Source organism: Rousettus aegyptiacus, unplaced genomic scaffold, assembly GCF_014176215.1.
Source record: "Rousettus aegyptiacus isolate mRouAeg1 unplaced genomic scaffold, mRouAeg1.p scaffold_m13_p_3, whole genome shotgun sequence".
In the NCBI taxonomy this organism is placed as follows: Eukaryota; Metazoa; Chordata; class Mammalia; order Chiroptera; family Pteropodidae; genus Rousettus; species Rousettus aegyptiacus.
The window spans coordinates 111,660,531-111,673,523 of record NW_023416306.1 but is presented as its reverse complement, the minus strand read 5'-3'; the positions used below and the strand labels follow the sequence as shown (position 1 = coordinate 111,673,523).

Sequence of the window (12,993 nt, the reverse complement as noted above, 5' to 3'; positions counted from 1 at the left end):
CAATACCACCTGAACAGCCAACTCATGTAGGCTCATCCCCACACAGAATTCTACTTGTCGCTCTAAAAGGCACATATCCCAGCCTAACATTGTTAATATTTTCCATTTTTGTTTTAGTTCCACATGGTCATATTATTTTATTACTGATACTTTAAATATAGGAAAAAAATAGAACATGTGATAATTGAGTCTTTATAAAATTATACTAATTCAAACTGTAATGTGATCAGTTGGATATCTTCCCATTGTTTTTCATTATCGTTGTAGAGATGCTTCATTTGCTTTTTACACTAGAGTAACTGTCTATTGAAGATGTAACACCTAAGCTTAAAGTTTCTCTAAAAATAACTTCTGACATGATAAACCCTCAGATATACCACTGAAGCATTTCAAAATTCCTACAGAATGAAGTATATGGCAATGTTCCTAAATTTAACTAATTAATCTATTTTGAAAGGAATTAATTTTCCTAAATGAGACATATGTATATAGCTGTTTTTTTAACCAACCAGCATTTACTTCATGTCAGTTCAGTCAAATGTCCATCATAATATATAGTATAATACCTATAATACATTAGGTACTGCTATGGCTCAAGACTCGAAGTCTAGCTTCTATACTAACTACAGTAGAAAAAGAAATACATATCCTCTCTTTGGACAAGAAAAAAAGGAAGGAGAAAGCCCAACACATAAAAATATTGTAAGAATAAACAAGATATAGATGTAAGTATTTTGACCCCCTTTCGGGAAAAAAGCTATGAAAATCAGATAACTGGGTTAAGAAAATTCTGGAAAAGACATGCCACAGGGCTATAACATAAAATGCAAGTCTCAAACTGCAGGGGCCTTAACAAATATCTCTGGCAATGGCGGGGAAGGATGGGGGGTGGGGAACCCAGATTTGTAGCACTTGCCAATTTCTGTGGTATAAACACTACCACCATGGCTGATTTTAAGGCGCTGATTCGCAATCACAATTTGTAGACTTGGGAAAAGATGGTCATGATCAGCTCTCATAAGCTGGAGAGGGTCAGCTCCAGTACCCATTGGCTGTTGCCAGATTCAGCCCACAGACTTGTTCTGTTTGGCCAGGAAACTATTGGCTCACACAATGTTTTAAAAAATTCAAATAAATTGACAATATTTAAAACTTGGGATATTTTTTCTAAAAAAGCAGATCTTGAGCTGCTTTCTAGAGAACAGAAGACCTGGCAGCAATGGGCCCACATTCCTGCATGGCAATACATGGCTGGCATAAAATGATGACTACTCTCTTAGTACACACAACTAACTATACTTCCACTTTGCCACAATCCCAGCCAGGCCAGTTTCATTTATGTACACCTTGTTGAGACCTGCTGGCCCCCAAGAATGATGCGAGTCTGTGATCTCTAGTTAAAGAGCATGAATGGAGAGTTTTGCCTCCAAATGTGGAACCTTAGTCAAATCAAGGGCCGACATTCTGCCCTCGATTTCTGCATTTACAATACTAACCGATTTGACTAAATGATCTCTAATTGCAACCTCGATCCAACACTCTATCAGTCATTGAATCTGAAATAACGAGAGGGATGCAGTTTCCCCTGGGGAAGCTTTTGTGATCAGAACGTGAAGAGTTCCAAACACACCTACCAAAGAGCAAACAACAATTCAGAATGTTATAAATTAGAGGTTAAGTGTGTTTTACCTTAATATATATTTTAGTTGGCTACACAAAATAAGAATCCAGGTAATGTTAACTTCATCAGTTAAGAAATGATGTTTGTGATCTGTGCGTCCTATCTAGGCTATAAGAGTCTGTGGGGTTTTTAATGCTCTATAGCAAAGAGTCTCTCTCATATCCCGAGTCCATTTTCTATCTTAGCTAAATGGGGCTTGAAGTGCAAGTTAATTTCAAATTTTATTAGCTTTCCCTACCAATATCACCAGAAAAAACAAACAACAGTGTAATATACCTTAAGCAAAAGATGATATTGACTTGGAAGAGTTGTAGACAGAAATAAAACACTGGAAAAAATGAATTGCAAGTCTAATTTCATGTGTGATTATAGGAAGATGCATTTAAACACTTTACCATCCAAGATCCCATCTACGAAGGAGGCCTGTGAAGAGCACAGAAGTCTTAGACACCACCTCATAAGTTACAGAATCTTAGGAGGCTAAGGTGTGGCAGAGACATGAGCGACAAATCACAAAGACGTTTCACCCTGAATTTCTAGTCATGTGAAAGCTGAAGTTAGGTACTCACAGCATTCTTAGATTAAACTTATCCAGTTCTGACTATTTGAGAGTGATTACAAATACACATGACAAACAGTAATTCATAAACTTGTTAAGTATAAAGCTGAATCTTTCATGCCACTATCCTGATTGGGTAAGCAGCAGGTCAATTAGCTAATAAGTGAGCTTAACCAAACACCTGCATCCCAAAGCTTATAGATTGTCCATCCGATAGGGTACTAGCGGCATACTTTGGGATTTTCAACAGTCTTGAGTGATAACCCTTATAAATATCAAAGGTCTGTCGTGCCTCCTCTTTCCTAAAGCAGGACTAAAAATAAGATCAGCATTTATATCATCACTTTTTGGTCCTGGAGCAAAGGACAGATCTCAACAATAACCAAAAAATTTACAATTAAAAATAAGTATGAGTTATGGGAAAGGAGAGAACACGGTAACAATGCACCATATATTTTGTCTCGGTCTAGTTATATGACTCCTGCTCTCAGGACAACCTCAGAAAGAGACTGGGATTCACACAGAACAGCTTCAATTACCAGATGTAATTGAAAGACTCAGGCTTTCATATTTGACTGAGCAACAGTATCAAGATCCATGAATCCACTTTACTTTTTCCTCCACTTGCATGGCTTTCTTTGTTTCAAAATGTTTATTCCTGTGGTCCTGACATTATTACTCTAAGTTTAATAGTTGTCAAACATTTTTAGCAGCTGAATCTCAATATTTAAAATACATAAAAGAAATAATTTGAGATATTTTTACATTCAGTTATCTGAATTAGGTTTCAGGTATTTCGTCAGGTCACAGATGGAAAGGCATACTAAACTAAAAAACAAACAAACAAACAAAACTTTATTTGCTGCCCTAAAGCCAGAAGAGGAAAAAAAAATAAAGATTCCCCCTCAGCTAATAGCATTTATAAAAGCTGATACTATCAAACATATCACTGTCTTTTGGTATGAAGGAAGCATTGGGTTATGAGGAAGAACCAGTAACTCAACATATATGTTATCAAGATGCCTCCTGAAAGGTAGGGATGGAAAGAGAGAGAAAAGAAAAACAGGTGAAGGTATTTCATTCCCTGACGTAGTAAGGAAAGGGCTGGATTCATGACCAGCCATATGCCATTTTCAATACATGAGGCACAGATTGCTCCATGCTGGTTTCATACCCATGAACCAAACCATGCTAGGTCCATTTGTCTGTTCAGTTCCCATAGAAATGGAGACTTGTCATTCAGTAAGAAGCTGCACTCCAGCACCTTTATTGTGTTCACTGTATAGCAGCTCACTGTATAAGCAATTTGAGAGCAGAAAGAGAAAATTATCTCAAATCTGACTTTGAAAAATGTCCTTTCAAGAAAAAAACAATTGAAAATAAAATAAGGAAAATTTATTTTTACCCATCTCCCACATGGTTTTCATACCAGTACATGACTTTCACATATTAAGGTCACTTTTCATACTTACTCTGGAAAAGTTCTTGTATATTAGTTGTTTTGTTTTTAAGGAAAAGTCAACCAATATGGCAAAATTGCACGAAATGTGTAATAAAAACATAACAGTGAATTCAGTCAATATTTGTTTAAAGTCAAATAATAAAATATTATTACTCTATACATCTATTGAACATTTTTCTCCTAGGGAAATATATAATTCCTCTTTATTGTACCAGCGAACATTCTGGTATGGGTTATGACTCAGTAAAGTTGGATGCCTGAATATAGACTTTAAAATGAAGTCGATAATCTAATAACATGAAAATTTTCCCCTCAAACTAATAGGAAATACAGTCCGCATGTGGGTTTTTCTCAGCATAACATTATCTGAGGTTTTCTTCAAACACTGTATTCCTTTGCAGGAACTCAAGCTCATCTCACTTTTGCGACGATGCAAATCCAAAGGAGCATAAATGTCTGATAAAAGTTAAGCAGTTCTTTCAGAAAAAAAAGGTGCCATATAACAAAATAACCCACCAGTAGAGTCTTTAAGGCTAGACTACAAATACAGCAACCAAACAAAAACCTGAAATCTTACGGAATAAAGCATCATTTTAAAATATAAGTAATTATATAAAATAACCATATTTTTTTCTTAGACCAGTTTTTAGACCAATTTCTTTTAGATCTATTTCTTTTCCAATTTGCACTAATGATTAATACAGAAATAGTCCTAGATATATTTCCTGAGTATATGAATATTATTTTTGAAGGTCATGTAAACTAATTATATTTCTTCGGCAAAACTGCCAAAAGAATTTCCAGTTCAAAAAAAAGACTGACATTTTCTCCCTTTACGAAACATATTCTCACTCATGATTCTGGACTCAGGTCCACCATAACATTATCATAAGTATAGAAAACTGACCACAAATTGAGAACCAACTCTCAGTTCAATCAAGAGAACAAGGCCAATAGAAATAACCCGCCAATTTAACTTAAATCAAACCCTACAGTATTAATTATGTACTCCAATGTGCTACTACGATTCTTAAAAATCAGTGAATCTAGTTTAAAAAGTTTTAAAAACTGGCATTGTATAGAACTACGAAAGATTTAAGGCAAATTTCAATTATCTGTGCCCTATTCAATTAATGATCAAATCTACATGTTCTCAGCCATATCATGATCCACATAAACATTTATTTTCTGCAAATCTACAGATTTTTTGAAGCAAATTTTTGTTTTATATGTTTCAAAAGGTTCTTCCTTAGACATTTCTTCTATAGGCCATATGCTAAATTCTAATAATAATTATATTTACAATTATTAAATACATACCAGAACCTGTACACTATGTTAGCTGTTTTACATACCTTATTTCACGTAATCCTCAGCCTTAAGGAACTGAATAGCAACACGTAAAAGAAAGTAAGAGTACAAATCTGGAGCAAGACTCTACCTGAGTTTGAATACTGCTTTTTTCTACTTCCTAGTTATGGAGTTTCATCTTTCCTTTTACAAATGATGCAACTATGAGTCAAATAAAAAGAGGCAGAGTCAAGTTTTTTCCAAGAACAAATTGTTACATGAGACAAAAACAAGGGAATAAAAAACACCCTTTGGGAAAAGTGGGCAGATTAAAAGGAACTAAATTAAATAGTGGCACTAAATTAAACCCATCCACCCTAAATAAATAGAAAGTTAAGTAAAATTGTTGTGCTTTGGCCAAGTAAGTCTCTTAGCTACCCTACTCCTAACTAGACTGGACTTCTAGGTCCATCACCAAGAACCAGTAAGTTCAACACCGGCATATTGACAGTAGAGTCAGCCCTAACTCTAGTTCTCAGGTAAAGGTGAGTGAGGATTTCAAAAAAATGAACCCCATATATTCATTTAAGCACAAATAGCCCAGCCAAATGAGTTTTTAACTACTCCTTTTGAGATTTCTCTAGGAATAGGGTCATATGAGTGAATAATTTCCTGTATTGTGATCCGAGAGCGGGAAAACATGCTGTAAACCAAGACAGAAATGTGGAAGGCACCATTAGAAAGCCTGATGCAGGATTCCTAAGGAAAAAGATATACCAGTGGAGTAAAGATACTTATTTGCTTAGAGATTTATGGTATCTAGAGTTTAATTTATGACTCATTAGTATAGGCATAAATAGTAACCAAATAACTAATGTATGGCAAGGGAACTTAGGGGAAAAAAAATCAACAAAAGGCTTAGTTTAGCAACAAAAGAATTTTCAACAAACATATATCTCCTCTAAGAATCCCACTTCACTAACTATATCTGAACTAACTGTCCAACAAATTCTTTGGTTTCCAACGTTCCATGATTATAATAATTTACAGCTACAGGATGAATCTTAAACTCTTTCCTCAGACTACAAGTTATTCAAAATTAACTGCATTATTCTGTTTTCTAAAAAATTCCCAAATCATGCTACAAACATAGTGAGCACACTGTGAATTATTATAAACCAAATGCTATAAGAGGTGGATAAATTGCAAGCACCAGCGAAAATCATGCACTGACCACAGGATGGGTTGTTTCACATAACATGGTGATAGTGGATGATATTAGTTGAAAAGTATTTCAGTGAGAGAAATAGAAAATCAACATTAGGCAAACACCACTAATAATTGTTTCATGTAAGAACTATTGATGGATGCTAAAAACACTGGAGAAAACTGTGATGTGAGAAACAGAATATTTGCAAAATCTCAAAGGATATCCCTACGAAGCAATTATTGTAAAGTGAACAGTAGTAACTTTACAGTGGAGAAACTTGGCGGACATCACACCTTACCGAGTGAACAAGGTTAATCTCACTAGTAATAAGACATATGAAGTCGTGCGCCCAAGACAGGATGCACTGAGAAGGGCACAACATCACTTCTGGGGTATTCTTGCCAAGAATGGTTACCCTCTATCTAATCACGAGAAAACATCACACCCAAATTTAGGGATGCTCTACAAAATAACTGACTGGTCCTCTTCAAAAGTGTCAAGATAGTAAGGATCAGTCACAAGTTTGAGGTGACTAAGAAGACATTACAATTAAATCTGATGTGTGACCTTGGGACACAACAAGGATATTAGTGAACAAGACAGCAATGTTCAAAAAAGGTCTGTAGATTAATTAATTGCATTGCATAAAAATTAATTTCCTGATTTTGACAATTGCACTATGGTTATGAAAGATAGTGACATTATGGTAAACAGGATGAAAGGTATATAGGACTTCTTGTCCTATTTCTGCAACTTTTTTGTAAGTTTAAAATTATTTCAAAATTAAATATTATTTTGAAATGAAGAGAGAGACTACATGTATTAGTTTAAGCATAGAGAGCCCAGCCAAATGAGTTTTTTTCTATTTCCTTTGAGATTTCTCTAGAAACAGCCTCATATGAACCATATACATGCATACATATACATATAATCAAATGCATATATAATATTTAGTATTTGGGCAGGAAATATAATGTTAAAATAGTAGCCTGATAAGTAACGGCCAATTAGGCTGGGAGCTTCTACTACAATAAGAAGGTCCAGGAAATAACTGAAAGATGCAGATCAATAAATGTGTCCCCAGCAAGTACTTAAATGCAGTATGTCCTATGTTCTTGGGGTCAAAGGGCCCATTACTGAAAAACTGCAGAGAGTGAATTTTGGAGTTGTAAGATATTAGAAATCATATAGTCCTACCCCTTCATTTCAATTGGAGGAATCTGAGACCAGAGTGGCTAAGGGGATTGCCCAGGTTCAATGTGATGACTTGAAAGACATAAATTTGTAATTTTAGTGAAAACAAAGAAGCCATGCGGGAAAGGTAAACATGTGTCGGCCACAGTATAAAATAAAAATTAAGCTACATATTTATTTCTGAGCATATACTAAAATAAATTTCAGCTAGAAAATTTTAAAAATTAAGAGTAAGAAAGAAAGCCATAAAGAACCTAGAAGAAAATTTAAGTGCAAGATTTATTTTTCATATCTTAGAATAGAAAAGGGGTTCCTCAGCATAAAAGCAAAAGTGCAAAAGACCAATAAATTTAAAGTTAAGCATTTCAAAAATAGAACGATATCTAAAAGCAAACAACTGGGAAAATATCTGCAACAAATATGACAAATAAAAGATCAACATCCTTAACATATGCAGAACAATAAACAATAACAAACAAACAACAACACTAACACTCCTATGGAAGTCAGGCACGTAATTCAAGAAGAAAACTAAATGGTCAATAAACATTTGAGAAAACATACAATGTATTATAATAAAAAATGCAAATTATGAGACATCATTCTTGATCCATCATATTAAAGATTAAATGATAACTCCCTTCATAGCTGGCAAAAGTTGCAGAGACAGATACTCTCATGCTCTGTTGGTAATAGTATTAGTACAATCTTTGAGAGTAATTTGCCAATACACATAGAAATCCTTCAAAACATAAATATCCTTTGATTTGAAATAGCTAGTGGTTGTCAACGTATGGTGAATAGATTCCTGGAGTCCCTGAAACCCTGTCAGGAGTGTCTACAAGGTCAAAATTATCTTTATAGAAATAATAAGACATTTGCTTTTTCCCCTATGTGACATCTGCACTGATGGTGCACAAACAATGGCAGGTAAAGTTGCCAGTTCACGAGCACAAATCAAGGCCAGGCACATCTGTCCAAGGGGTCACTGTATTCTTCACTACCACATACTTCCAGAAAAAAAAAAAAAAGCTGGTTTCACTTAAGATTCACTTATTGTGTTAAATCTCTACGCTTGAATACACATCCTTTTAACATTCTATATGACACAATAAGAAGCAAACACAAAGTATGTCTACTGTATACAGAAGTCTGATGGCTGTCTCAAGGAAAAGCACTTATATGATTGAGAGCTGATCTGGCCGATATTTCCATGAAAACACCATTTTTACTTGAATAAATAATGAACAAAGTATGATTATTCAGATTTAGGTATCTGGCAGACATTTTCTCAAAAATAAACAATGTAAGACTATCACTTCAAGGAAAACAAGTGATAGTATTTGTTACCAATGATAAAATTTGAGCTTTCAAGGGAAAATTCAAATATTGGAAAATTCTGTATCCATCACCATAAGCTTGACAGCTTCAAATCTTATAGACTTTCCTGATAAAATCAGTGGGGATATTAACAAATGTGGATTTTTCTGATACTATATAATAAAAGGTGACATGTGGAAGATTTGCATAACTCACAACCAACATTTTGCAAGAGAACAATGCATGATGACAAAACTCATGTATAGGTAAAAGATCCACTCAAAGTTCAAGATAGGTCAATGGATTATAACATAACAGTGAAAAGATCCATGATATAGTTTCACACTCCACGTAGCAATTAACCATTCAGAAAATGCCACTGGTTGGGTTGTACGCAGTAACAAAAATATCCAGAATTATCTGAAAAGCCTATTAAATTACTCTTCCCTTTCCAACTACATATTTGTTTGAGGCCAGAGTTTCTTCATATTCTTTAATCAAAACAATCAAGCACAACAGGTTGAATGCAGAAGCAGATATGTCTTCCTTCTATTAAGGCAAGCGTTAAAAAAAAATTGCAGAAGTGTAAAACAAGGCCATTTTTTCATTATGTTTTTGAAATGGTTATTAATCATGTTATGTTAAACATAACATGTTAACAAGTAATAAGTTTATTATTGTTATTTTAAAATAAATTAATAAGTAAATTTTTTAGGTTTTCTGTTTTAATTTATATTTTGGTAAATATCAACAGATAGAACCCATACAAACAAAAATTCTCCGGGGTCCTCAGAACTTTTTTAGAGTGTAAGGAGATCTGGAGACTAAAAGTTTGAAAACTGCTCATATGTTCATTCCCAAGTTCTGGGAGTCTAAAGAAAATGTGTAGACTTGGCATTATATATGTAAACATATACTATCATAAATTAGGAAAACAAAACCCTTGATGTCAAACAATAAGAAATAGATGGTACATATAGAATGTGATATTATTGGTTCCCTGAAACAAATTGTGAAGAATTTTTGAAGATGAGGAATATTCACAATATGTTAAGTGAGAAAACCAAGATCTACAAAGTGCATTGGCAGAGACAATATTGCACTAGGAAAAAAAAAAGACCAGAAGGAAACATGTAAAATGTTAACAGAAATTTTCTAACCTATACGATCACAAATAATTTCTTTTTTCTTTACTAAGTATGTAAAACTTTTAAAATCAGGAAAATTAAATTTAGCAACTTTTCAAAACATTTCGGTATTTTAATTTGTTAGAACTCTATGTAGGTGAATGCCACCAAAAAAACTTGCTGCTATTATTATTATTAATATTAAAATTAATCAAGGCAGCTTAGTATAGAACTCTAAACTGAAAATTATAAAACCTGTTTTCAAGACACTGTTTGGTCATTAAACATCTCTGGGATTTTTGACAAGTCACTTAACCTCTTTGAACCACCAGAAATTATCTTTGAGGTCCTGGCCCGAACAACTCTCTGATAAAACAAACTATCATATCTAAAGGTTGTTCAAGTCCTTTGCAATGAACATCTAAAGTAAAACAGTGCTATAGTGAAAACTGTGACACCAATTCCAAAATCACACTCTTTATACAATTCCCACCCATGCTGCTAAATGGCTATTCAATTCCTTCTTTTGCAGATTAGTAATGCAACCTCTTTAAAAAAAAGTGTAAGAAGAGTTTGTTATTACCTGAGTAGTATTTTGAGAGAAGTGAAAACTATTTGGGCATATCATGAATAAAAAGAAAAAGGGCATATGAGAATAAGCAGGAAAGCACGGTGCCCCAAATGAAGAGAATCCTTCATAAGTGTATTTCATAAGCCCTTCATAAGAGTATGGCGAGGTTAGCTCTTATTGAGAGGCCAAAATATTTACTATGGAAACAAAAGAAGAAAAACAGAGAAAGAGAATAAGAAGAGGAAAAGAAAAGCAAAAATATAGTGGTAATATTAGTACATAATGAGAGAAGAGTATCTAAAATGTATGTTCTATTTTAAAACCACTCAAGAAAAATCTACCTGGTCCTTTAGCTGACCAGCCTTCACCCATTTCACTGCTCATTGGCAAAATTGGCAACAGTTAAAGACAGAAAATTTAATTACAATTTGTCAATTTTATTCCCAGATAGGAAGTCTGAGTAATATCTTAAGACTATATAAAGGATAAATGTCACCTTAAATTAAATCTAGATAATATTAGAAAGAGATCTTGCATTTCACTGATTAGGAAAACTGAGGTCATAAAACTGAGATCATAAAAGACTTTGAACTTATGCTTCGATTTGTACTTTATTAATACTAACTATCCAATAATCTCTCTTTGTCAGAAAGTACTTCTATGATGATATCTGTTCAAGGGTTACACACCAAGGTCAAGGAAGTTCTCCATTAGGGGCTAATGACACTCAGTGCCACAAAAAAACTTTCGTACAAGTTCGAATTTGATTTTGAAATAAAAGTAAACATTCTAATTTTTTAACATGTCACCAATACAATAATATTTTTGTCCTAGTCTGCTTCGTAGTGTAATGTCTGGGCCTCAGCTCATACATCTTTAAATGAACTATATAGCATAGTTTCTAAAGTCCTTTCTTAGAAAGGAATGATCCTAAAAGCACGGAATAAAAGACATGTTTGGGGGAAGAGAGAAGGATGAAATACACCTGGAATGTGTGTTTGTATGTATTTGTTCAAATGGCCGATTTTGACACAAGTTTGGGATCCGTAGGGTATCAGTCTCTCTGAATGGCATGGGAACACTGGAGTAGAGAGCCATAGTCCAACAGGAGGCCCCTTTAGGACAATGCTCCCTTGTTTGTTCCCATAGGCCAACTGAAAACAGTCCTCCATTTCCTCCTTCGGAATCTATTTTTACTTTGAGAGGGTCCTGTCACCTATCATTCATTCCTAGTATCCGCCAATTAACCTAGACATTTATGGAGCACCTACTATGTGCACTCATCACCTAGCACATACCAAGTTTTCAATAAACAATTGTCCACTTGATTTTAATTGCAAGGCTTTGGGCAGCTGCCTAGAATTCATCCACTGAGAATTTCCTCGGGAAGGCAGGATAAATAAGAAACCTCTTTGCCATCCTTGATCTCCTAACATCTGACATGTGTGACACGTGGTGCCTAAGTGCTGGCTTGGCTGCCCAGGCACAGCTGCTGCAGGCACAGGGCTGTGAGGGGGAAGAGATGGGCACTTACCTGGGGAACCTCTGCTTCAGCTTCCTCAGGCTCTGCCTTGTGGGAGGTACAGACACTAGGCACTGGGCTATCTCGTCGTACTGAGCTTTAGTCAATATCATGTTGGGCCAGACACTGGGAGATGTCGGGGACAAGTAAAAAACCCTGAGCTCGAGCAGCCTTGGTGCCGGGAGATGAGGGGTGGGCACAAAGCAGCACTGCGCTGGATTCTCGATTTCCTTAGCTTACCCTTATCCCCCTTCAACCTTAGCTGCACAGCCTGGGTTTAACCCGGCAGCTCCGCGGTGGCATGGGGCGGGCTGTAGACCCGATTGCCCAGCCTTGTCTTTCTGAGCAGCCGCAGTAGGACAGGCCGAAGGCAACCAGCCGCCATGTTGGTAAAGGGCAAACCAACCCGGAAGTAGCGGCCACTGGCAGAGGCGACGTGTAAGTCTCAGCCTGCGGCTATGTGGGGCATCGCCTAGCTGGGATCAATCTGGGGTGCTCGAGGCGTTCTTACCCTCCCAGTTGCCAGAAGCCAAGGAGTCCTATCGCACAGACCCGGCGTCAGGGCACACGATGTCCCTCGACCCTAAAGCTTGAACCCCGGAAAGCCACTGCCAGGGCGCGCGATTTGAATACGCTTCCAAACGTGTCCGTTTTAATGCAGCTCCAATTGGAGACTGGCCTACAAAGCAAGTACACCTTCACTGAAGTCTCTCTGCACTCTGCGAGCAGGGGCCGAGCAATAAGATCGCTGTGGACACTACACAAGCTTGTGAGAAAACCAACAACTTCTGCAGCTTGCGTGGAATGCAGTCCCTCCCCCTAACCTCTACTCCCCAAACCTGGGCTGGGAAACAAACTAGAAAAATCCGACATCATCAAACAGCAGTAAAGAATATCGCTCAAGGATTAAAATCATTTCTTGCTCGTCTTTGTATCCCCAGCTCTCAGAAAATAGGCGCTCAATAAATATTTGGAGAAATTGGTTAATGAATGAATTAACCTGTTTTTCCTGGTGCTGTGAGCGGATCTTATATCTCCTGAGGCAATTTCTTAGGAC

At 36.0% G+C, this 12,993-nt stretch overlaps 1 protein-coding gene across 3 annotated transcripts in view; it reads right to left on the bottom strand.

Annotated features, from left to right (window-relative positions):
* CDIN1 (CDAN1 interacting nuclease 1) overlaps positions 1-12,637 on the bottom strand; it is a 204,289-nt gene extending 191,652 nt beyond the window's left edge. The window contains exon 1 of one of the 3 annotated variants that reach the window (XM_036238287.1): positions 11,949-12,637. In XM_036238287.1, the coding sequence (XP_036094180.1) occupies positions 11,949-12,049 (101 nt within the window). In that variant the 5' untranslated portion in view covers positions 12,050-12,637. The remainder of the gene's footprint in view (positions 1-11,948) is intronic. The other 2 variants (XM_016139596.2, XM_016139598.2) reach the window with 2 other exon arrangements.
* Positions 12,638-12,993: the final 356 nt, after the last annotated feature.